The sequence below is a fragment of the Bison bison genome, unplaced genomic scaffold (genome assembly GCF_000754665.1).
Source record: "Bison bison bison isolate TAMUID 2011002044 unplaced genomic scaffold, Bison_UMD1.0 scf7180017864068, whole genome shotgun sequence".
NCBI classification, from domain to species: Eukaryota; Metazoa; Chordata; class Mammalia; order Artiodactyla; family Bovidae; genus Bison; species Bison bison.
This window is the reverse complement of record NW_011494640.1, coordinates 5,959,068-5,981,430: the sequence shown is the minus strand read 5'-3', so window position 1 is coordinate 5,981,430 and position 22,363 is coordinate 5,959,068. Positions and strand designations below refer to the sequence as shown.

Sequence of the window (22,363 nt, the reverse complement as noted above, 5' to 3'; positions counted from 1 at the left end):
TCTGGAACTTTCCACATTTGCCGGGGCCTCTGCTAACTCCTGAGAAACAGTCACACCAGCATTCTCTGTGCTTTTCCTTCCATCCCAAAGTGTCCCTGTATATAACACACAGTCACTGCTAAGACACAGCTCAAATCTTCTGTGCAGAACTCTGCAGAAACCAGCCACAGGCCTGTAGAAGATGTCTATTACATTCACGGAGATGACCCCAGGGGCCGGCAGTGATCTTGCTTTGCTTCTCTGTTACAAAGCAGTTGTATCCAGGGAAAGTGTTCATACTCCCATCCCAGCCCGCTTCTCCATCCTTTATTGACTTGGAAATATCCTGTTTAACTGCAGAATCATCATGAACAAGAAATTATCCTCCAGTGTGAACCTGGAGCGGATACATGCTGTGGCTCAATTGCTTCCGAAAGCTCATTACGTGAAAGGAAGTTGAGCACAGAACGAGTTCCCTATTGCTAATGAGTAATAGACACGCAGGTTTGGGCCAGGTTTTCAGGGACTACTCTTGGAATACAAGCAGAAGGCAATCTGAGAGAAGAAAGCCATGTGACAGCTCAGGACAGCCTGACAAGTATTGGGGTAATGCCTGTCTCTGCCCCCCTGCCCCCTGCCATGGAGATGGTGGATTTCTGGCCAGTTTCCAGGGGAGGCAAGATCTTCTCTGAATCTGCCTTATCTCATGTTCCCTAGAAATACACCAAGCTTCTAAATGGTCTCCTCACCCTGTTTTGTGCAGGTGAAACCCCATGTCTGACACTCAGAGGTACTTACAGAACATGGGATGAGGGATGGAAATGTGGAGAAATAAATGATTCTCTGGGCTTCTGCAGTGGCTCAGTGGTAAAGAACCTGCCTGCAATATAGGAGATGCGGGTTCAATCCCTGGGTCAAGAACATCCGCTGGAGGAGAAATGGTAACCCACTCCGGTATTCTTGCCTAGAAAATTCCATGGACAGAGGAGCCAGGTCCATAGGGTCACAAAGAGTCAGACATGACTGAGCATGCATGCATGCAAATGACTCCCAAATGGTAAGTGGAATAAACTCCTTTTGTGTGAGCAAGCAAGGCTGATGGTTTTCAGATCCCTAAAGAAGAGCAGCCCCACCAGATGTCACAGGCAAAGCCATTTAGCTGCATTATTCCCAGGGGCTCCCACTCAGCTCACTGACTTATGGACTGAAAAATAGGCCAAATGGATAAGCACCTTTGGGAGAGGAAAGACAAGGAAAGTAACTCACCAAGTTCTAAAGAGGTGGTTTTCTTCTCTTGGGCATAAAGTTTAATCAGAGCCTTAATTCTGTATTCCAAAATAGTTATTAAAATCTAAGAATCATAGGTATCTGTCTCTGATAAAGAATTGTAGAATAAATGTCTCTCTTTGTAAAGACTAAGAGCTGTGGGCTTCCCAGGTGGCTCAGTGGTAAATAATCCACCTGCCAATGCAGGAGAAACAGATTCAATCCCTTGATTGGGGATGATCCCACATGCCGCGGGGCAACTAAACCTGTGCACCCCAGCTATTGAGCTGGTGCTCGAGAAACCAGAAGCCACAGATACTGAAGCCTGTGCACCCTAGAGCCTGTGCTCCACAACGACAGAAGTCACCGCAATGAGAAGTCTGTGCCCAAGTAGAGAGTAGCCCCTACTCGCTGCAACTAGAGAAAAGCCCACTTAGCAACAAAGACCCAGCACAGCCAAAAATAAATTTAAAAAAATTTTAAGATGGAGAGGTGTAACAAACAGAGTATAAAATCAGAGGCTGCAAAAAATAGTCCTGGAACTATTTTATCTTTCAAGTGGAACTTTTAAAGTCCTGGGGATGTAACATTCTGCATGGTAACTATAGTTAACAACACTGTACTGCATTTCTGAAAGTTGCTAAAAGAACAGACCTTCACAGTTCTCATCAGGAGAAAAAAAAATGTCACTGCGGTGATGGATTGTAACTATTGTGGATGGATTAAACTTCTTGTGACAATCATTTCACAATATCTATATAACCAGATCATTTTGTTTATACCTGAAAACTAAAGCAATGATGTAAGTCAATTACATCTCCATAAGCCTGCGGGGTAGTAGCCTGAAAGAACAGTTTGGGGGCTACATGTAAAAGGCTGCCAGCCATACCTGCAGGGCTTTTCTCTTTCCCTGTGTTCCTCATGTCACCTATACCATGATTTTCTCAAAATTTACTCTAGAATGAAAGAGTCCCAGAGAACTTAGTCGCCTATTGTAACTGATGAAAAAAAAAAAAAACCCATGGGACTGGGGTTTATGAGTCTAAATCTCTTCGGAAGATCTTGAGAATGGTGACTTTTAATGTCTTGGTCTGATTTCTGTGGCATTTCACAAGGTTACCAGCATCTCATCTCAGGTCCCATCCAAGACCCACTGGGTCCAGAACTGCATTTTTAACGAGATGTTCACAAGTGCACATGAAAGCTGGAGAATCGCTGCACCAACAGGTCAAGAGGTCGAATCATCTGAAAAGGTTTCGACCTGATGCTCCCTGGTTTTCCTTGAAGTAAACAGTAAAATTTCACATGAAGATGCTAAAAACAGGCACCAAGACTCACTGTTAACACTGAAGGTCCTGCAGAGGCCATGATTCCCAGCAGGGGGAGCCCTGGAGCAAAAGTCCAGAAACCTCCCTTCATTCTTTTCCTGCTTCAATTAATATTATGAATTAGCTCTTGGGCTTTGAGCAAATAGCTTAAATCTCCCTTCGACCTCGGTTTCCTGGTGTTTAAAACAAAATAGGTAGGGAGGCCTCTAAAACCACCCTCCACTCTAAATGTTATAACCCTGGAAATGTCACCAGTGACATATATAATCCTCACCCTAATATATTTGGAATGCCACCAGTCAATAATGCCTCTACAACTGTCTGTTAGCATGGGGGGGGGATACATTTCAATATTATGGAAAATGCTGATGCCAAATATAAATTTGATGAAACATCTATCCTTTGGGAGAAAATTTTGAAATTTTAAAAATAATTCATAATGACTCAAATATTAATATGTTGTCATATTTCATTGCAGGCAAAGATATGATTGTCCTTCTGTCTATTACACAAAAGGCAGCAATGGCTCTTTTTTGAACGTTTTAATTTTGTATGGGAATATAGCCGATTACCAATGCCGTGACAGTTTCAGGTGAACAGTGAAGGGACTTAGCCATACATACACATGTGTCCATTCTCTCCCAGGGGTAAAGAACCTGCCTGCCAATGCAAGAGACAATTGCAGGGATGAGTTCACTCCCTTGTTGAGAAGACCCCCTGGAGAAGGAAATGCCAACTCACTCTGTATTCTTGCCTAGGAAATGCCATGGACAGAGGAGCCTGGCAGGCTGCAAGTCGATGGAGTCACAGAGTCAGACTTAGGGACTAAACAACAACAACAGTTTCCCCCCAAACTCTCCTCCCATCCAGGCTACCACAATGACACTGAGCAGAGTTCCCTGTGCTGTACACAAGAGGTCCTTGTAGGAGGTCTGTTTAAAATATAGGAGTGTGTTCATGTTTATCCCAAACTCCCCAACTATCCCTTCCCCCATCCTTCCCCCTGGCAACCACAAGTTCATTCTCAAAGTCTGTGAGTCTCTTTCTGTTTTAATTTAATTTCCGTAAGTAAATTCATGTGTATCAATTCTTTTCAGAGTCCACATATAAGGAATGTCATATAGTATTTCTCCTTCTCTGTATGACTTACTTCACTCAGTATGACATTCTCTAGGTCCATCCATGTTGGTACAAATGGCAATAAGCAATGCTTTTTCATTATATTAGTACCAAGAATTATAATTTAGACACAAGTCCATGAAATTCTAGATGGGCTGATCCTCGACTGTTGAAACAGCAACAGCTTGGCCGCACTTCCTTTTATGATCTCTGTATTTAGTATTTAGTATGCTTCCAATATTTATTATTCTATTTTTAGTATCCATAAAAGTGCTTTGTCTCTCAAAGGCCCACAGAGTAGTTTCTGGAAATATAATCTGTGGGAGAAATCATCTATCTTTTATTAGCATGTAAATGTATCTCAGACTCTTTCATTCTGGCCATTAAGCATCTATGGTCTGGGCTTCCCCAATGGCTCAGCAGTAAAGACAGGAGACGCGGGTTCAATACCTGGATGGGGAAGTCCAGAGCATAGATGCTTTCTCTGGCTCATAGATGTATTATTTGGCTCAGAAGTCTTTAATGAGTGCTGTCAATAAGCTATTCGTTCAGACAAGAGAAGGGTCCCCCTCCCCTTGGAAGGACAACCTCTTAGAATGAATTAGTCTTTCTTCCTCTGTAAGGCCACGAACCCCTGGCTCATCGAGTATTGTCCCATCCACTAGCATGCTACTTTGACCTCTCGTGCTGTGTTTCATTCCCTACTTAAAGGAGAAATTCCGCTCCAGTGCTGACAGAGCCATGGGAGACCTAACCCCACCACATACTGAACGGAACTTTTAGAAACAGCTCCACACCCTGACGACCAGCTGCTGTTTTGATGGCAAAGGATACAGTGAATGCCTGTCGGTGATGCTTTGATGGGCTTTCTCGTCTATGCTCTTGCCCTGTTTCTTTCTCAAAACTCTAAAGGGTCTCAGTTCCTTTTAGAGCTCTCACGAGGGCCTTTACATTCACTAATGATGGTGGAGAAAAACAGCTCTCAGAGAAGTGAAGGACGAACGAATAAGGCATCTATTTCTGCCCCCGGCACGTTGCTACTTCCTAACCTAAAGAGGAGCTCGCCCATGGTTTCAAAGCAAGAGGAGGATGGCATCAAAGATTCCATTGGTTCAAATTATTCTGACCTATTTCTTTTTTAAATGATACGGAAAGGATGGGCAATACCGCTTAAAATGCACCTAAGGGGTTCTGACAACATTCTGGGTCACACTGTCTATAATGTGGCCTTGGATCAGAGAATGTATTCTGATTCAAGAATTTATAAAACAAATACACCACGTCCTTTCCATGGTCCCATACTTACCAAACATAGAACCCCTAATTACATATCTAACTGAAAAGAGAACTGGTTCTCCATCACATATTTGTTCTTTTATTTTGTCCATTAGGTTCATAGATGGTTTTTGAGCACCTCCCATGCAGAAAGCACCTTTCTAGTTGTTACAATAAACACAGAAGGAAGCAGTTGTTGTTCAGTCGCTCAGTCGTGTCCCACTCTTTTCGACCCCAAGGAATGCAGCACACCAACCTGTCGTCCACTATCTCCCTGAGTTTTCTCAAGTTCATGTCCACTGAGTTGGTGATGCTGTTCAAGCATCGCCTACGAAGGACGCAGACACAACAGCTAATGTCAACTATCTGAGACGCCCCTGGGAAGGGCCCCATGATCCCAGGTCTAAGCCGGACGTTTCTCTGGCTCCCAGAACACACCTGCAAGCCTCCCCCAAAGCACGCATCTCACTGCTTTCACCAGTGATTTACTGGCCAGCATGACCCTGAACCTCCCAGCTCCTTCTCAAAGGCCATGTCTTATCTGAGCAAATCTGCATCACCCATCTGAGCAAATCTGCATCGCCCAGAGGCTCAGGCAATACCAGGCACATGACAGGCGGTGACTCCACCCGTAAAGTGGCTCATGGAGTAAAGTGAACACAAAGAATAATGGACATTCCCTGGTGGCTCAGTGGTAAAGAATCTACCTGCAGTGCAGGAGTCATGGGTTCAGTCCCTGGGTTGGGAAGATCCCCTGGAGAAGGAAATAGCAACCCACTCCGGTATTCTTGCCTGGGAAATCCCATGGACAGAAGGAGCCTGGGGAGCTACAGTCCATGGGGGTCATAAAGAATCAGACATGACTGAGTACCTAAACAACAGCAACAACATGAAATATAAGCATAAATCAAATGTGTCTCATAAGAAAAATAAAATGTACGGGACTTGAGAAGAGAGAGTTTGCACTGAGGGAGGAGGGACAGCATCCCAGAAGGAAAAAGATTTTGAGCCGAACTTGAAATATAATTGGGCAGGTGGGAGGGCAGGGGGCAGAGGGCTGGGGCAGGGTGGTGAGACACTGGGCATTACAGGTGGAGGAAAGGGCATGAGAAAACTGTGCAGATGTGAGGGAGGAGTTGGGGAGCAGGGAGGCAGGGGCTGTGAGAGGGGCTGAGGCTAGCAGCTGGAAGGGATGCCAGGAACGCAACTCATGGCTGGCTCCTCACTCTGTTCTGGGAGTCAGAACTGAAATAAACAACCCTCAGAAATGGGAATTTACCTGGAGCCCTACCAAAGGCAGAAGTTTTTGAAAAAGGGGAAAAGACACAGAGCGGTGTTGACATGAGGCAGACAGGCTCCTAGAAGGACAGTGTCCCCTACCTAGACCACATTGGCTGTAGAAAAAGGACAGTGGATATTACCAAGCAATAGACAAAGCAACCAGTTCAGGTCACTGACGCATTTCTAAGCCCAGCTTAACCAAAAGAACTCAGCTATAGGAAGACCAGAGCTTCCCAGGGCTTGAACCCTCGACTTCCAAGAGTAGGGAGGGAAGTCACAGAAAGCCAGGGATCTTCAGAAGCCACCATTCCGTGGCTTTGCTCATGAACAAGCCCATATCTCAGGACAGAATTAAGACACTGACTCATGAAGGGAATGAGAATGGCTTCTGGCTATGATGACAGCCCGATTGTCTTTCCAAACAAAGTCTGAGTAGCTACTAGAGTAGCTCTAGTTTCCAATTTAAACAGCCTAAGGATGCTGGACTCAGAAGGCAGGAACTAGAGATCTCTAAAGAACCTTCTAAGGATGGAGGCCTGACTCCATCTGCCTATCAATACAGACCAGGGTCAATGAGCAGGAAAGCTTTGGGATATGGATTGGACCACCTCACTTATCAGCATTTATCTTTTCATTAACTCCATGTGATCTTGAAATGATTAGCCATAAAATCTTTGAATAAAAGATAGTGCCTTTTTGTTTTAGGGAATCAGCAGGAATAGGAAGATGATAAGCACTGTTCTTGAGACCTCTCTTTTCAGAATGATGGTCCATAATTGACTTTTGCATGAGAAGTGCCTGGCTGCCCAACAAAAGGCATCATAATCTAAGTGGTGGGCCTGGAATAAGACTTCTTGTCAACAGCCTCAGGTGAATGCTAGGTAATCCAAAATTTAAAACCAATCCTTTAATTTTGTGGGAAAAGGATGTAATTGGGTAGAAAGGGAACCATAATGAATCAGAGAGAAAAAAATGGAAAGAATCTTGTAACAGTTAATTTTATGTGGCAACTTGGCTGGGCCATATGCCTAGATAATTGATTGAATATTATTCCGAATGGAAGTGAAAGTCACTCAGTCATGTCTAACTCTTTGCAACTCCATGGACTACACAGTTCATGGAATTCTCCAGACCAGAATACTGGAGTGGGTAGTCTTCCCCTTCTCCAAGGGATCTTCACAACCCAGGAATCGAACCCAGGTCTCCCACATTGCAAGCGGATTCTTTATCTGAGCCACAAGGGAAGCCCAAGAATACTGCAGCGGGTAGCCTATCCCTTCTCCAGCAGATCTGCCTGACCCAAGAAGCAAACCAGGGTCTCCTGCTTTACAGGCGGATTCTTTATCAATTGAGCTATCAGGGAAGAAGAGAAATGAAAGGCAAAGGAGAAAAGGAAAGATATACCCATTTGAATCCAGAGTTCCAAAGAATAGCAAGGAGAGATAAGAAAGCCTTCCTCAGTGATCAGTGCAAAGAAATAGAGGAAAACAATGCAGTGGGAAAGACAAGAGATCTTTTCAAGAAGATGAGAGATACCAAGGGAACATTTCATGCAAAGATGGGCTCAATAAAGGACAGAAATTGTATGAACCAAACAGAAACAGAAGATATTAAGAAGAGGTGGCAAGAATACACAAAAGAACTCTACAAAATAGATCTTGATGACCCAGATAACCACAATGGTATGATCACTCACACTCACCTAGAGCCAGATATCCTGGAATGAAAAGTTAAGTGGGCCTTAGGAAACATCCCTATGAACAAAGCTAGTGGAGGTGATGGAATTCCAGTTGAGCTATTTCAAATCCTAAAAGATGATGCTATGAAAGTGCTGCACTCAATATGCCAGCAAATTTGGAAAACTCAGCAGTAGCCACAGGACTGGAAAAGGTCAGTTTTCATTCCAATCCCAAAGAAAGGCAATACCAAAGAATGCTCAAACTACCACACAATTGCACTCATCTCACACACTAGCAAAGTAACGCTCAAAATTCTCCAAGCCAGGCTTCAGCAGTACGTGAACTGTGAACATCCATAAGTTCAACCTGGATTTAGAAAAGGCAGAGGAACCAGAGATCAAATTGCCAATATCTGTTGGATCATCAAAAAAGCAAGACAGTTCCAGGAAAACATCTACTTCTGCTTTATTGACTATGCCAAAGCTTTCTACTGTGTGGATCATGACAAACTCGAAAATTCATCAAGAGATGGGAATACCACACCATCTGACCTGCCTCTTGAGAAATGTGTATGCAGGTCAAGAAGCAACAAGCTTCAGAAGATGGGATTTCCTGGTTCCAAATGGGGAAAGGAGTACATCAAGGCTGTATATTGTCACCCTGCTTATTTAACTTATATGCAGAATACATCATGTGAAATTCCGGGATTGATGAAGCACAAGCTGGAATCAAGATTGCTGGGAGAAATATCAATGACCTCATGATATGCAGATGACATCACCCTTATGGCAGAAAGTGAAGAAGAACTAAAGAGCCTCTTGATGACAGTGAAAGAGGAGAGCGAAAAGTTGACTTAAAGCTCAACATTCAGAAAACTAAGATCATGGCATACAGTCCCATCACTTAATGGCAAATAGACAGAGAAACAATGGAAACAGTAAGAGACTTTATTTTGGGGTGCTCCAAAATCAATGCAGATGGTGACTACAGCCATGAAATTAAAAGATGCTTGCTCCTTGGAAGAAAAGTTATTACAAACCTAGACAGTATATTAAAAAGCAGAGACATTACTTTGCTGACAAAGGTCTGTCTAGTCAAAGCTATGGTTTTTACAGTAGTTACGTATGGATGTGAGAGTTGGACTATAAAGAAAGCTGAGCGCTGAAGAATTGATGCTTTTGAACTGTGGTATTGGAGAAGACTCTTGAGAGTCCCTAGGACTGCAAGGAGATCCAACCAGTCAATCCGAAAGGAAATCAGTCCTGAATATTCTTTGGAAGGACAGATGCTGAAGCTGAAACTTCAATACTTTGGCCACCTGATGAAAAGAACAACTCATTGCAAAGACCCTGATGCTGGGAAAGATTGTAGGCAGGAGGAGAAGGGGACAACAGAGGATGAGATGCTTGAATGGCATCACCAACTAGATGGACATGAGTTTGAGTAAATTTCGGGAGTTGGTGATAGACAGGGAAGCCTGGCGTGCTGCTGTCCATGGGGTCACAAAGAGTCAGAAACAACTGAGTGACTAAACTGAACTGACTCTTCTGAATGTTCCTGTGATGGTGCTTTTGGATGAAATTCTCATTTAAACCAGTGAATTCAGAGTAATGCAGATTGTCCTCCATAATGAGGGTGGGCCTCATCCAATCAGTTGAGGCCAGAATGGACCAAAATGCTAACCTTCCCCAGCAAAAGGAATTCTGCCTTCAGATTTCAGATGCAACATGAGCTCTTCCTTGTTCACCTGCAGATTGCCTCTGTAAGAATTGCAACTCTTTACTGAATCTTCAGCCCAGCATCCTCCATTAGATTTTTGATTCCCCAAGACTTCATAATGGTAGAGCCACAAGGAACACCATGAATAAAAAGATGCTTGCTCCTTGGTAGAAAAGCTATGACAAACCTAGATAGCATATTAAAAAGAAGAGACACCACTTTACCAACAAAGGTCCGTATAGTCAAGCCTATGGTTTTTCTAGTAGTCGTGTACAATTGTGAGAGTTGGACCATAAAGAAGGCTAAGCACCAAAGAACTGATTGTTTCAAACTGCAGTGCTGGAGAAGACTCTTGAGAGTCCCTTGGACAGCAAGGAAATCAAACAAGTCAATCCTCTAGGAAATCAACACTGAATATTCATTGGAAGGGTTGATACTGAAGCTGAAGCTCTGATACGTTGGCCATCTGATGTGAAAATCCAACTCATTGGAAAAGACCCTGATGTTGGGAAAGATTGAGGGCAGGAGGGGAAGGGGGTAACAGAGGATGAGATGCTTGGATGGAATCACCAACTCAATGGACATGAGTTTGAGCAAACTCAGGAGATAATGAAGGACAGGGAAGCCTGGTGTGCTGCAGTTCATGGGGTCTCAAAGAGTCAGACATGACTTAGTGACTGAACACAACAACAATGAACCTATTCCTTAAAACAAATGTCTTTAATTGATTGACTTATATACGTGTGTGTTTGTGTGTACATGTATATAATATTAATAAATATTAAAATTACATAAATTTTCTATCTATATACATCCACATATAACACAGACACACATAGAGACACATGTAGATATATCCCATTGGTTCTATTTCTCTGGAAAATCCTGATTAATACACATCTCTTACTCTTGAGAGACAGAGTCATGGAACCTAACTGATCAAAAGAAGGCTAAAGGTCCACATCAGAAAGAGCCATGACAGTTACCTTTAAGATAATTAAAGAATCATCAAACAGGCAGCAGCCAACCTTGCGGACAAAGTTCAAGAAGGAGTGGTCAACAGCCAAAGATTCTTGCATAAAGAAGATCAGAATTAACCCTTGTAACAAAAGCAGTCTTCAAAAATAGAGAGCTCCCAGTCTCCCACTTTGTCCCCCCTCCCCTTCCCCACCATGCCCACCTGTCCATTCTCAAAGTCTGTGTCTTTTTTCCTACCCGGAAAACAGGTTCATCTGTACCATCTTTCTAGATTCTACATATATACATTAATATACAATATTTGTTTCTCTATTTCTGAGTTAGTTCACTCTGTATGACAGACCCTAGGTCCATCCATGTCTCTACAAATGACCCATTGTATTCCTCTCTATGGCTGGGTAATATTCCAGTGTATATATGTATCATAACTCTTTTATCCACTCATCTGCCGATGGACACTTAGGTTGCTTTCATGTCCTGGCTAATGCAAATAGTGCTGCAGTGAATACTGGGATGCATGTGTCTCTTTGAATTATGGTTTTCTCAGGGTATATGCACTGCCATGTGTAAAGTGATAGTTAATGGAAACCTCCTGTATAGCACAGGGGCTCAGCTCCGTGCTCTGTGATGACCTACGTGGGTCTACACAGATGGCATGGGGGTGTCGAGGGAGGTCCAAGAGGGAGGGGATATATGCATACATATCTGGGTTGAGAAGATCCCCTGGAGAAGGGAATGGCTACCCACTCCAACATTCATGCCTAAAGAATTCCAAGGACTGAGGAGCCTGGCAGGCTCCATGGGGTCACAAAGAGTTGGATACAATTGAGCAACTAACACCACATGGTTGATTCACTTCATTGTAGAGCAGAAACTACACAACACTGTGAAGCAACTATACTCTAGTTTTTAGGAATAGCTCCTAAAAAGCCTTCCCAGGTTGGTGGGATATCTAAGAACAGCGAACAAACACTTTGTCACAAACCACCCATCACTCGAAATTGTGAAATATTCTCCAGCTAAAGCACTTCCGACAAAAGAGAAATGAGTTCCATTATCAAATGAGAGTAGTGTAGAAGTAACAGAATTGCTTTTATTTTGATGGATGATCTAACAAAACAATAGAAAAATGATTAGAAACAATAAAATTAAACCACCAAATACAGTTCTTTTTGTTTTGTCCGATGGAATAGATTCTTGCATTAGGTGAAAGGTTGGACTATATAATTTCTAATTTTAAGAAACAATGAAAAGAAAGAATCTTGAGAACGAGTCTTTTATTACTAGCAAACTACTCCTAAATCTCTTCAACAGCCATGATGACAATCACAGAAACCCACAGGACTCAAATAGACATAGGAAAGATTCCCCACCTTTCCATTCTCACTCCTACCATGGCTCGTTCAGCTTTTGAGGAACAATAAGGCTAGTTTCCAGACATTTCTCTCCAAGATAACAATGTGGTAGCTCTATGAACAACATGGTAATTCCAGCCTGACCACTTGCTTACAGTCACCAGGGGGTAATTATCGTGTCTCAGATGAGATGACTGGTCACAGTTTCCTTAAATTCAATGAAGGTAAACGCAGGCTTTGACAGAATCAACAGCACTTTAGAAGCACCTGGTGTGGAACTGGGAGGTGCAGACGGAGGGTAGAGGTGTTATCTCTGGCCAGGGCACTCAGAGCTCTTCAAAGGAGCTGGAGCATAAGAAGCTGTGCTGACGTTAGCCTGGATTCCAAGGCTTTTGAGTCATTTTTTCAAAGAAACAAAGAGCTCTGACATTTGCCAAGTAGCCTGCCAGGTGCTAAATACGTCTACCGCCTTTGGAATAAGTCCATTCTAAGAGGCAGAGCCTCTGAGCTAAGCTTTCATGCAGATGAAACCCAAAGGCAGGCCAAATGTCACCAACACGGATGTCTTAAGATAACCTGGCAAATGCTTTTCAGCTGAAAAGTGTCCCCAGAAGGGTCACATTATAAGAGAAAGCACTCTATGAGTCCCAGATTCCAAGCATAGCCCTTGGTTCTTCATTGAAGACATTTCCCTGCCATCCACATGGCTTTTGAGGGCTAACCAGGCTGCAGAATTGGTCACTGGGAATATTAAGAATGAATTTGGGGAGACTTCCCTGGTGGTCTAGTGGCTACAAATCTGCCTTGCAATGCTGGGGACACAGGTTCCACCTCTGGTCCAGGAACTAAGATTCCACATGCCACATGCCACAGAGCAACTAAGCCCGCATACCACAACCAGAGAGTTCATGCAACTCAATACAAGTTCCTGAGGGCCTCAACTGAGACCCACCATGCCACATAAATAAAATAAATAAGACTTTTTTTTTTTCCAGTTCCCATTTATTTTTGGCTCTTGGGGCAATTTTTTTTTTTTTTCTTTAAGACTTTTTAAAAAAGTTTTCTTTTTTTGATGTCCTTTCTCAAGCTTTTGTCAAGCATAGTAGAAAAGCTTTTGTATACAATATAGATAAAATAAGTATAATATATATTTTAGAAAACTTATGCATTTTTGCCTAACTAAAAAATTTATGACATTTTGATTCCACTTATTTGACTTAGTATAAATAAAATGCTAGATTTCCCATTTAAAAATAGATATGCAATGAGCAACAAAGGTTTACTGTATAGCACAGGGAACGATAGTCAATATCTTGTGATAACCCATATGGGAAATAATCTCAACAATAATATATGCATATGAAAGTGAAGTGAAAGTGAAAGTCGCTCAGTTGTGCCCAACTCTTTGTGACCCAATGATAGTCCATGGAATTCTCCAGGCAAGAATACTGGAGTGGGTAGCCTTTCCCTTCTCCAGGGGATCTTCCCAACCCAGGGATAGGACCCAGGTCTCCTGCATTGCATATGACTGAATCACCTTGCTTGCACACCTGAAACACTGTAATTCAACTATACTTCAGTAAATATATATTAAAAAGAAGAGTGAATTTGGGGAAGACCCTTGCGCCTCCTCTTTGCAGCCTCACTGGGAAGATCTGATGATTTTCCACCTCGAGAGGCTGGCCTTCCTCAGTCTCTCACGTTCATCTCTTCTAGAACTTCCTTATCAAACAAGTGCCCCACTTCCATCACAAACAAGTGCTTCCATCACTTCTCACACTTCTGTACTAACTTGGATGGTCACAGAAGAACACTCAATAGCCTTTATTTATTTATTAATAGAATAAGTGGATAAATAAAGCTTCCCTTCAGAGGTAAAGTCTCTGCCTGCAATGCAGGAAACCCGGGTTTGATACCCTGGAGAAGGAAATGACAATGCACTCCTGTACTCTTGCCTGGAAAATCCCATGGGCTACCGTCCATGGGGTCGCAAAGAGTTGGACACGACTGAGCGACTTCACTTTCACTTTCAGGATAGAGAAGAAGTAAGTCCAAGCTGGCCAAGAAAGAAGAAAACAGGAACTCTCAGGCTTCCCCATGTGATGTCAGATGCTAAAGAGAAGGGGAGACAGGGCTCAAGTCTCTTGTTTTTTAAGGTTTTTTTGATGTGAACCATTTTTTTAAAGTCTTCTACAATACTGCTTCTGTTGGATGTTTCAGTTTTTTGGCCAAGAAGCATGTGGTATCTTAGCTCCCTCACCAGGGATTGAACCCATATCCCCTGCCTTGGAAGATGAAGTCCTAACCACTGGAGCACCAGGGAGCCCCAGGACTCACGTCTTCCAGAGCTGATGGCCCCGGTCCACAAAGGCCAGAGTGAATCAGCCTTCTCACCCTGCCTCCTCCCCATTCCTTCTCTTACTTTTCCCTCACTTCTGTAACTCTGTTGTCACCACTGGGGACATGCAAAGTCTCAGAAGGGAATTAGGTCACAACAGGGAAATAGATAACTGTCTTAGCTTTTCTTTCTTCTGCTTCTCTTGATTCTGTGACCAGATATGATAATTACTTCTCACAAAATCTCTACTGGATACCAAAGTAAGGGGGTCCAGGACTGCACAATTTTCCAGTATTTACCTTGAAAATTATACGGAAATTTATATATCTGTAAGTTGCATACAATAATTGAAACCAGAAATTTGGGGATATTTTCAGCAAATGCACTTGCTCTCTCCTCTTTCATTCTTTATACACACACACACACAAACACACAACATATATGTGTGTGTATATATATATATGGGCTTCCCTTGAACTGCAAGGAAATCAATCCCGTAAATCCTAAAGAAAATCAGTCCTGAATATTCATTGGAAGGACCAGTGCTGAAGCTGAAACTCCAATACTTTGGCCACCTGATGTGAAGAACTGACTCATTGGAAAAGACGCTGATGCTGGGAAAGATTGAAGGCAGGAGCGGAAGGGGATGACAGAGGATGACATGGTTGGATGGCATCACCAACTCAACAGACATGGGTTTGAGCAAGCTCTGGGAGCTGGTGATGGACAGGGAATCCTGGCGTGCTGCAGTCCATGGGGCTGCGAAGAGTTGGACACAACTGAGCGACTGAACTGAATTGATGGGCTTCCCTGGTGGCTCAGACAGTAAAGCATCTACCTGCAACTCAGCAGACCAGGATTCAATCCTTGGGTTGGAAAGATCCCCTGGGGAAGGAAATGGCAATCCACTCCAGTATTCTTGCCTGGAAAATTCCATGGACAGAGGAGCCTAGGGGGCTGCAGTCCGTGTGTGTATATATATATATATGTGTGTGTGTGTGTGTGCTTATATGTAAATATACCCTAATGTAAACATGCATTTGCAAATCTCCCAGGTGTCCCCCTCACCTCTGACGGCTTCGTGGAGCACCTTCCTCTTCCTGAGCACTCCAGGTCGTTTGCACGGCTCTCCCCCGGCACACAGGTGCTGGTCTTCACCACCAGAGTCAAGCGCAAAGCCACGATAGATTTAGTAACAGAATCATTCACAAAACCTAAAAGAAAGCAGGATAATAGGAAATGTAAAGCTTGACCAACATTCTTTTGACAGGACTATGGATATAGATTACACAAGAATCAATTCTGGCAAAAAAATCAAAACGCAGTAAGTCAGGCCAAGGAATAAAGTACGTGGCCAGTGGTCATTCGGACCTCGGGCCATTAAGGTAGGACATTCTTCCCAAGAATCACAAGGAACGCCTGACTCGGAGGACCCCAGGCACTCCGACATCACCTGAGATCCTTTACCTGCCCTCTAGGGGCCAACTCTGTCTGAATTCCAGCCCTGCTTTTGAAGCTGTCTTTTCCCTGGGAGCCACTATCTTGCAACTCCCAGCTCTCCATTCTCTTGGCTACTTTGAGTAGTCGCAAGCAGTAAATCTCCCCTGCTATGGGCTTGTGTGAACAGCTCAGTGCCCTCACAGTGGCATGCAACACGAGACACATTTTACATTGAATTTATTACTAAATATCAACTTGATCACCAATCTGACTGCATGGTATCAATTTCAACCACTTCAGTATTCTTGCCTTGAGAACCCCATGAACAGTATGAAAAGGCAAAAAGATAGGACACTGAAAGATGAACTGCCCAGGTTGGTAGGTGCCCAATATGCTACTGGAGAAGAGTGGAGAAATAACTCCAGAAAGAATGAAGAGACACAGCCAAAGCGAAAACAACGCCCAGTTGTGGATGTGACTGGTGATGGAAGTAAAGTCTGATGCTGTAAAGAACAATATTGCATAGGAACCTGGAATGCTAGATCCATGAATCAAGGTAAATCAGAAGTGGTCAAACAGGAGATGGCAAGAATGAACATCAATATTTTAAGAATCAGCAAACTAAAGTGGACTCGAATGGGCAAATTTAATTCAGATGACTATTATATCTACTACTGTGGACAAGAATCCCTTAGAAGAAATGGAGTAGCCCTCATATTCAACAAAAGAGTCCAATACACAGTACTTGGATACAATATCAAAAACGACAGAATGAACTCTGTTGGTTTCCAAGGCAAACCATTCAATATCACAGTAATCCAAGTCTATGCCTCAACCAGTAATGCCAAAGACGCTGAAGTTGAATGGTTCTATGAAGATCTACAAGACCTTCTAGAACAAATGCCCCAAAAATATGTTCTTTTCATCATAGGGGACTGGAATACAAAAGTAGGAAGTTAAGAGATACCTGGAGTAACAGGCAAGTTTGGCCTTGGAGTACAAAATGGAGCAGGGCAAAGGCTAACAGTTTTGCCAAGAGAACGCACTGGTCATAGCAAACACCCTCTTTTAACAACACAAGAGATGACTCTATACATGGACATCGCCAGATGGCCAATACCAAAATCAGATTGATTATATTCTTTGCAGCCGAAGATGGAGAAGCTCTATAGAGTTAGCAAAAACAAGACCAGGAGCTGACTGTGGCTCCAATCATGAATTCCTTATTGCAAAATGTGGTTTTAACCATTTAATAAACCAGGACCAATCATAGCTGAATGCTGATTGCAAAAGCAATAATATGTCATAATTATCACTGAATGATGATCTTTATGTCAAGTATAGCTATCTGTACATAGTAGATAGAAATAAATGTCAAATAAATAATTGCCTCCAAATGGAATAAGGAAATACTACTGTGAGGACTATGCATCAACAAGATAATTATTTTGCAAGGACTGATGCTGAAGCTGAAGCTTCAATACACTGGCCACCTGATGTGAAGAGCTGACTCATTGGAAGAGACACTGATGCTGGGAAAGACTGAGAACAGAAGGAGAAGGGGGAGACAGAAGATGAGATGGTTGGATGGCACCATGGACTCCATGGACATGAGTCTGAACAAATCCCAGGAGACAGTGAAGGACATGGATCCTGGCATGCTGCTGTTTATGGGGTTACAAAGAATCAGACAGGACTTAGAACAACAACAACAACAAAGACAGTGTACCTTTTTCTAGTAAGAATATTCATTTGTTTAGGGATAATTTTTAATTTAAAAACAAACAACTTATAATTAACACCTTCATCACCCAGAAGGAAGATTCCTACATTACCCAGAAAAGATGCTTAAGACAGGGGAGTAGAAATGATTCTAGACAGCCATGCCTCTCTAAATCCCCAATTTTCTCATGTAAGTAAAGATAGCAACCCCTGAAGAAAGTAACCATAGAATTTATCATCAAAACTGGGGCTCTTTTAACATCAAAAAAGGATGCTTTTTATGGTGACAGTTGGACATAGGCAGACAGTGAGGTTGTCTGACAGGCTCACCCCCCGCTTTTTGTACCCTGAAAAGCATCTAGGAACAATAAATCTGCAAAGGGCAAAGCACTATGGTAGTGCAAGGGATGTTTTCAACAGGCAGAAGATGGGTTCAAAACAGCAGCGGAAAATTTAACTCCATTCATAAGCATCAAGGTTATGTTGGGAAATTGACCCAAGTCACAGTAGAGACCCACCTCAACTTCAAGTTTGTAGTTAGGAGCCAGTGTCTCAGTAAAGATGGATATGGCAAGTCGGGAGGAGTGCTTTTTACACCCATAGAGGGTTGCTCTCTTCCTAAGATTTCCTATTGAAAACTTTATGGTAAATTAGCTTTGGAACAGAAGGAAAAGGATGGTTTAGGCAAACGCGTCTCCTCTATAGAGTTTCAACTTCTCAGCCGTGGCCCCGCGTCGTGCAGACACTGCACACCTCCTCCTCGCAGTGCCTTCACACGCCCTGATCACCCCAAGTCTGCAAACGTTCCCACAGCACCTCTCCCTGGAATACGCCTCCTCCCCCTGTCATCATAGCTCAGATCCCACCCTATCCCACCTTTACCACTACCACCACCTGGGCTTCCTATTACCCCACCCTGCCAATGCAGGAGAAGTAAGAGACTCAGGTTCGATCCCTGGGTCGGGAAGATCCCCTGGAGAAGGGCACAGAAACCCACTCCAGGATTCTCACCTGGAGAATTCCATGGACAGAGGAGCCTGGCAGGCTACAATCTATGGGGTCACAAAGAGTCGGACACAACTGAGAGACTAACACACACACCTTATTCACGAGCAATACCCCAGTCCTTTCCCAGCTGCACAATGTCACTCCGCACTGTTACATGGAGGTCTCTGATTATTTTATGTCGTGGATGACTACCTACCAAACTGCCCTTACTGAAACTTCCTTGAGGGCAAGGGACAAGCCTCATGGAGGTGGCAAATAGGAATTCAGGATATAGGTGCATACAGGACCAGCACAGCACAGACAAATCCCAAAGAGGATTTTCCAGAATGTGTTGTCAATCTGAGTGCACTTGGAAGAACAGCCATCATTAGAATATACAAAGTCCAGCTTACTAAAAAAAAAATGCTCATCAACTTTGATAGACAAATAGAATCTCGAACAACATACGGGAGCTACCAGAATTCTTATTCTAAAAGACATTTTACACATAATATAATGGAGGTAAAAATCAGATAGTAATTAAAAATGTTTTTGTCTATCTCGCTGCTTTGTTCTCTAGTTTCACATCAAATTACTTGAAAAATCTACATCATCTGTCCCCTTTATAAGCATTTAGATCACAGAATGTTCTCTAATTATCCAGAAGATACATCTCTTCAATGGTTATTTTAAAAATTCTCTTCAACTATTTACTAAGCCAGTAGAAATTTAAATGAACAAGCAGTTTAAATGAATGCACAATATGGTTTTCTGAATAGTTTGGTTTCACTTTCTCAGCGAACATTTTTTACACTCACTTCTACAAACCAGGCATCGTACAGGATTTTAAGGTTACAGGGAGGGGTCACCCTTGGTTTGTGCTACTCCAAACTTTCAGTCAAGAGCAGTGGTCTTCACTAGTTTTGTTTTGTTTTGTTTTTGGAGTATAACTGTTTTACAATGTTCTGTTAGGTTTCTGTTGCACAACAAAGTGGATCAGCTATATGTATATATGTGCTCCCCTCCTCTTGAGCCTCCCTCTCACCTCCCCCCATCCCACCCATCTAGGTCACCACAGAGCACCGAGCTGAGCTCCCTGCGCTTACAGCAGGCTTCCTCTATTCCACTATTTCACACATGGTAACGTATATATGTCAATCCTAATCTCCCAATTCATCTCTCCTTGCCCTTCCTCCCCTATGGCCACGTATCCATTCTCTATGTTGTGTCTCTATTTCTGCCTGAAAATAGGCTCATCTGTTCCATTTTTCTACATTCTGCATATATGAGTTAATAAACAATATTTGTTTTTCTCCGACTTACTTCACTCTGTAAGACAGACTTATAGTCCATCCACTTCTCTACAAATGACCCAATTTCGTTCCTCCATTGTATATATGGACTACAACTTCTTTATCCATTCATCCATCAGTGGGCATTTAGGCTGCTTCCATGTCCTGGCTACTGTGAATAGTGCTTCAGGGAACACTGGGGTACGTGTGTCTTTTTGAATTATGCTCCTTAACTAGTTTGAAACCAGACACTTCACAATTTTGCAGGGGATTTTTCCAAGTACCTATTTCCAGGCTCCAACACAAACGACTCAGTAGCAATAGTCTGGGTAGGCCCCTGTAGGCATGTGTTTTAAAAAGACTTCCTAAGTAATCTGGACATGTGCTTCCACTTAAGAACCACTGGGCCAATAGAAAAACTAATCTCAGTCACATAAGTAGTGTTCTTGTGAAGGTAACAATCACCTTGAATTAGAGACACGCATGTGAGCCTCTTGAAAGCACACTTTACACATCTATTTTTGAAAGTCTACACAACTCTGATATTTAGGCCATATTCCCTCACTCATCATAGTCTCTAAACTTCCTGGAGACAACTTTGATACAAGTTTCTCTATTAGCTTTACTTGCTTAATAAGCCTGAGTATTTTGATCTTCAAATCCCTTAGTAAACTATTAAAGAAATCAATCTTTGCAGCAGAGTGTCACACATTCCTCCATCATTTCTGATCATGTCACCTAATCATGCGAAAATGAGTCCGCAGCATTACAAGCATGTTATTTTCAGCAGTCACTCTTCACACGAGGAAAACGGTGCCCAGCGGCTCCTTCGAGGTCTGTTATTTCAGTAAGTTGCTTGCACCTCCCTTTGGCCACGTCTAAGGGGGAAATGCTTGGAGTTCCTCCTACTGAAAAGTGTGCACGCGTGCACGCCCTGTGTGCCGAGTCTCTTCAGTCACCTCCGACTCTTTGCGACCCCGTGGACTGTAGCTCACCAGGTTCCTCTGTCCATGGAATTTTCCAGGCAAGAATGCTGGAGTGGGTTGTCACTTACTTCTCCAGGGGATCTTCCCCACCCAGGGATTGAACCCACACCTCCTGCATCTTCTGCACTGCAGGCAGATTCTTTACTGCTGAGCCACTGGGGAAGCCCACTGAAAAGTAATCCCATCCAGTTTGTTTCCTCAAAGTGCAGCTGGGTTAAAGCAAAGTAGCCCTCAGGAGAGCCCACATGCCAGGAGCAGGAAGTGTGCTCTATGGTCTATTCAAAAACTGGAGAACTCATGCCACATGGGAGGCTATGAAATTGCTCAGGCAAAAGCCTGGCTCACATTAAAAGCAGGAATCTGAAATAAAACAGAATTCACTTTTTGAGAAAAGAAGTTCTTCAGGGCTTTATGGGTGATCACTGGAGAGCTGCTGAAAAGACAATGTGACCTCTTTGACTCAGCCCTCAAACAATGGCACTTCTAACACGCTTGTGAGAAATGTCAAGCAAATGGTCATGAATTTTCTCTCTTCCTTAATCGTATGTAATCAATATATGTAACATAATTCCTGAGACAGGCCTGGATAGAAAGGCTTGTCCTTATATTCAGAATTCCAAGATCTGTAGACCAACTGATCAGCTAAAGACAAAAACTGGCCAAGTCAGAATAAGGGTGACTGCCCGGTTCTGTCTGCAGAGCTGCTTGAGAATGAGCTTGTGTCAACACCTGTGCCTTCTATGGTCTTTTCAAAAACTGGAGAACTGATGATGCATGGGATGCTATGAAGTTGCTCAGGCAAAAGTCTGGCTTAAATTAAAAGCAAGAAAGAAGACTAGAAAGAGTATAAATATAAAAGGGAAAGGGAAATAAAAAAGAAAAGAGGAGGGAAAAGAAGAGATGGAGGGGCGGAAGAAGGAAGACGGAAAAAGCAAAGCAAAGCAGGAGATAGAAACTTCATTAGACACAGGAAAAGGAGACACTCAAGACAAGGAAAGCAGAAATGGAGAAAAGGAAATGAAGGCTTCCTGGCAAAAGTTTCAGGGGTTCTCCCACCTTTTGTCAAGGAAGGATATCTCATCATCTTCTCACGTTTGCGGCCTTAGATTCCTTCATTCCGACCACAAGGCATGTAAAATTAGAGTTCTCTGAAAATGTTCATGGGTAAACATTTGTTTGAATCATAACTGTGTTCAATCCAAGTCTATGATTCTGATTATGAGGCTAAAGTGCTGAGTCTCTCTAAGAGGAGAAATTGTGCATCCCATGTGCGTAACCCAACTGTGGGGGGGTGGGGGTGGGCAGGGCGAAGGGCAGAACAGGACAGATCAGATCAGTCACTCAGTCGTGTCTAGCTCTTTGCGACCCCATGAATCACAGCACGCCAGGCCTCCCTGTCCATCACCAACTCCCGGAGTTCACTGACTCACGTCCATCGAGTCAGTGATGCCATCCAGCCATCTCATCCTCTGTCGTCCCCTTCTCCTCTTGCCCCCATTCCCTCCCAGCATCAGAGTCTTTTCCAATGAGTCAACTCTTCACATGAGGTGGCCAAAGTACTGGAGTTTCAGCTTTAGCATCATTCCTTCCAAAGAAATCCCAGGGCTGATCTCCTTCAG

At 43.1% G+C, this 22,363-nt stretch overlaps 1 protein-coding gene across 1 annotated transcript in view; it reads right to left on the bottom strand.

The window, feature by feature from the left end:
- DNER (delta/notch-like EGF repeat containing) overlaps positions 1-22,363 on the bottom strand; it is a 290,628-nt gene that overhangs the window by 181,930 nt on the left and 86,335 nt on the right. Inside the window, exon 5 of the mRNA XM_010837101.1 lies at positions 15,386-15,531. Coding sequence (XP_010835403.1) covers positions 15,386-15,531 — 146 coding nt within the window. The remainder of the gene's footprint in view (positions 1-15,385; positions 15,532-22,363) is intronic.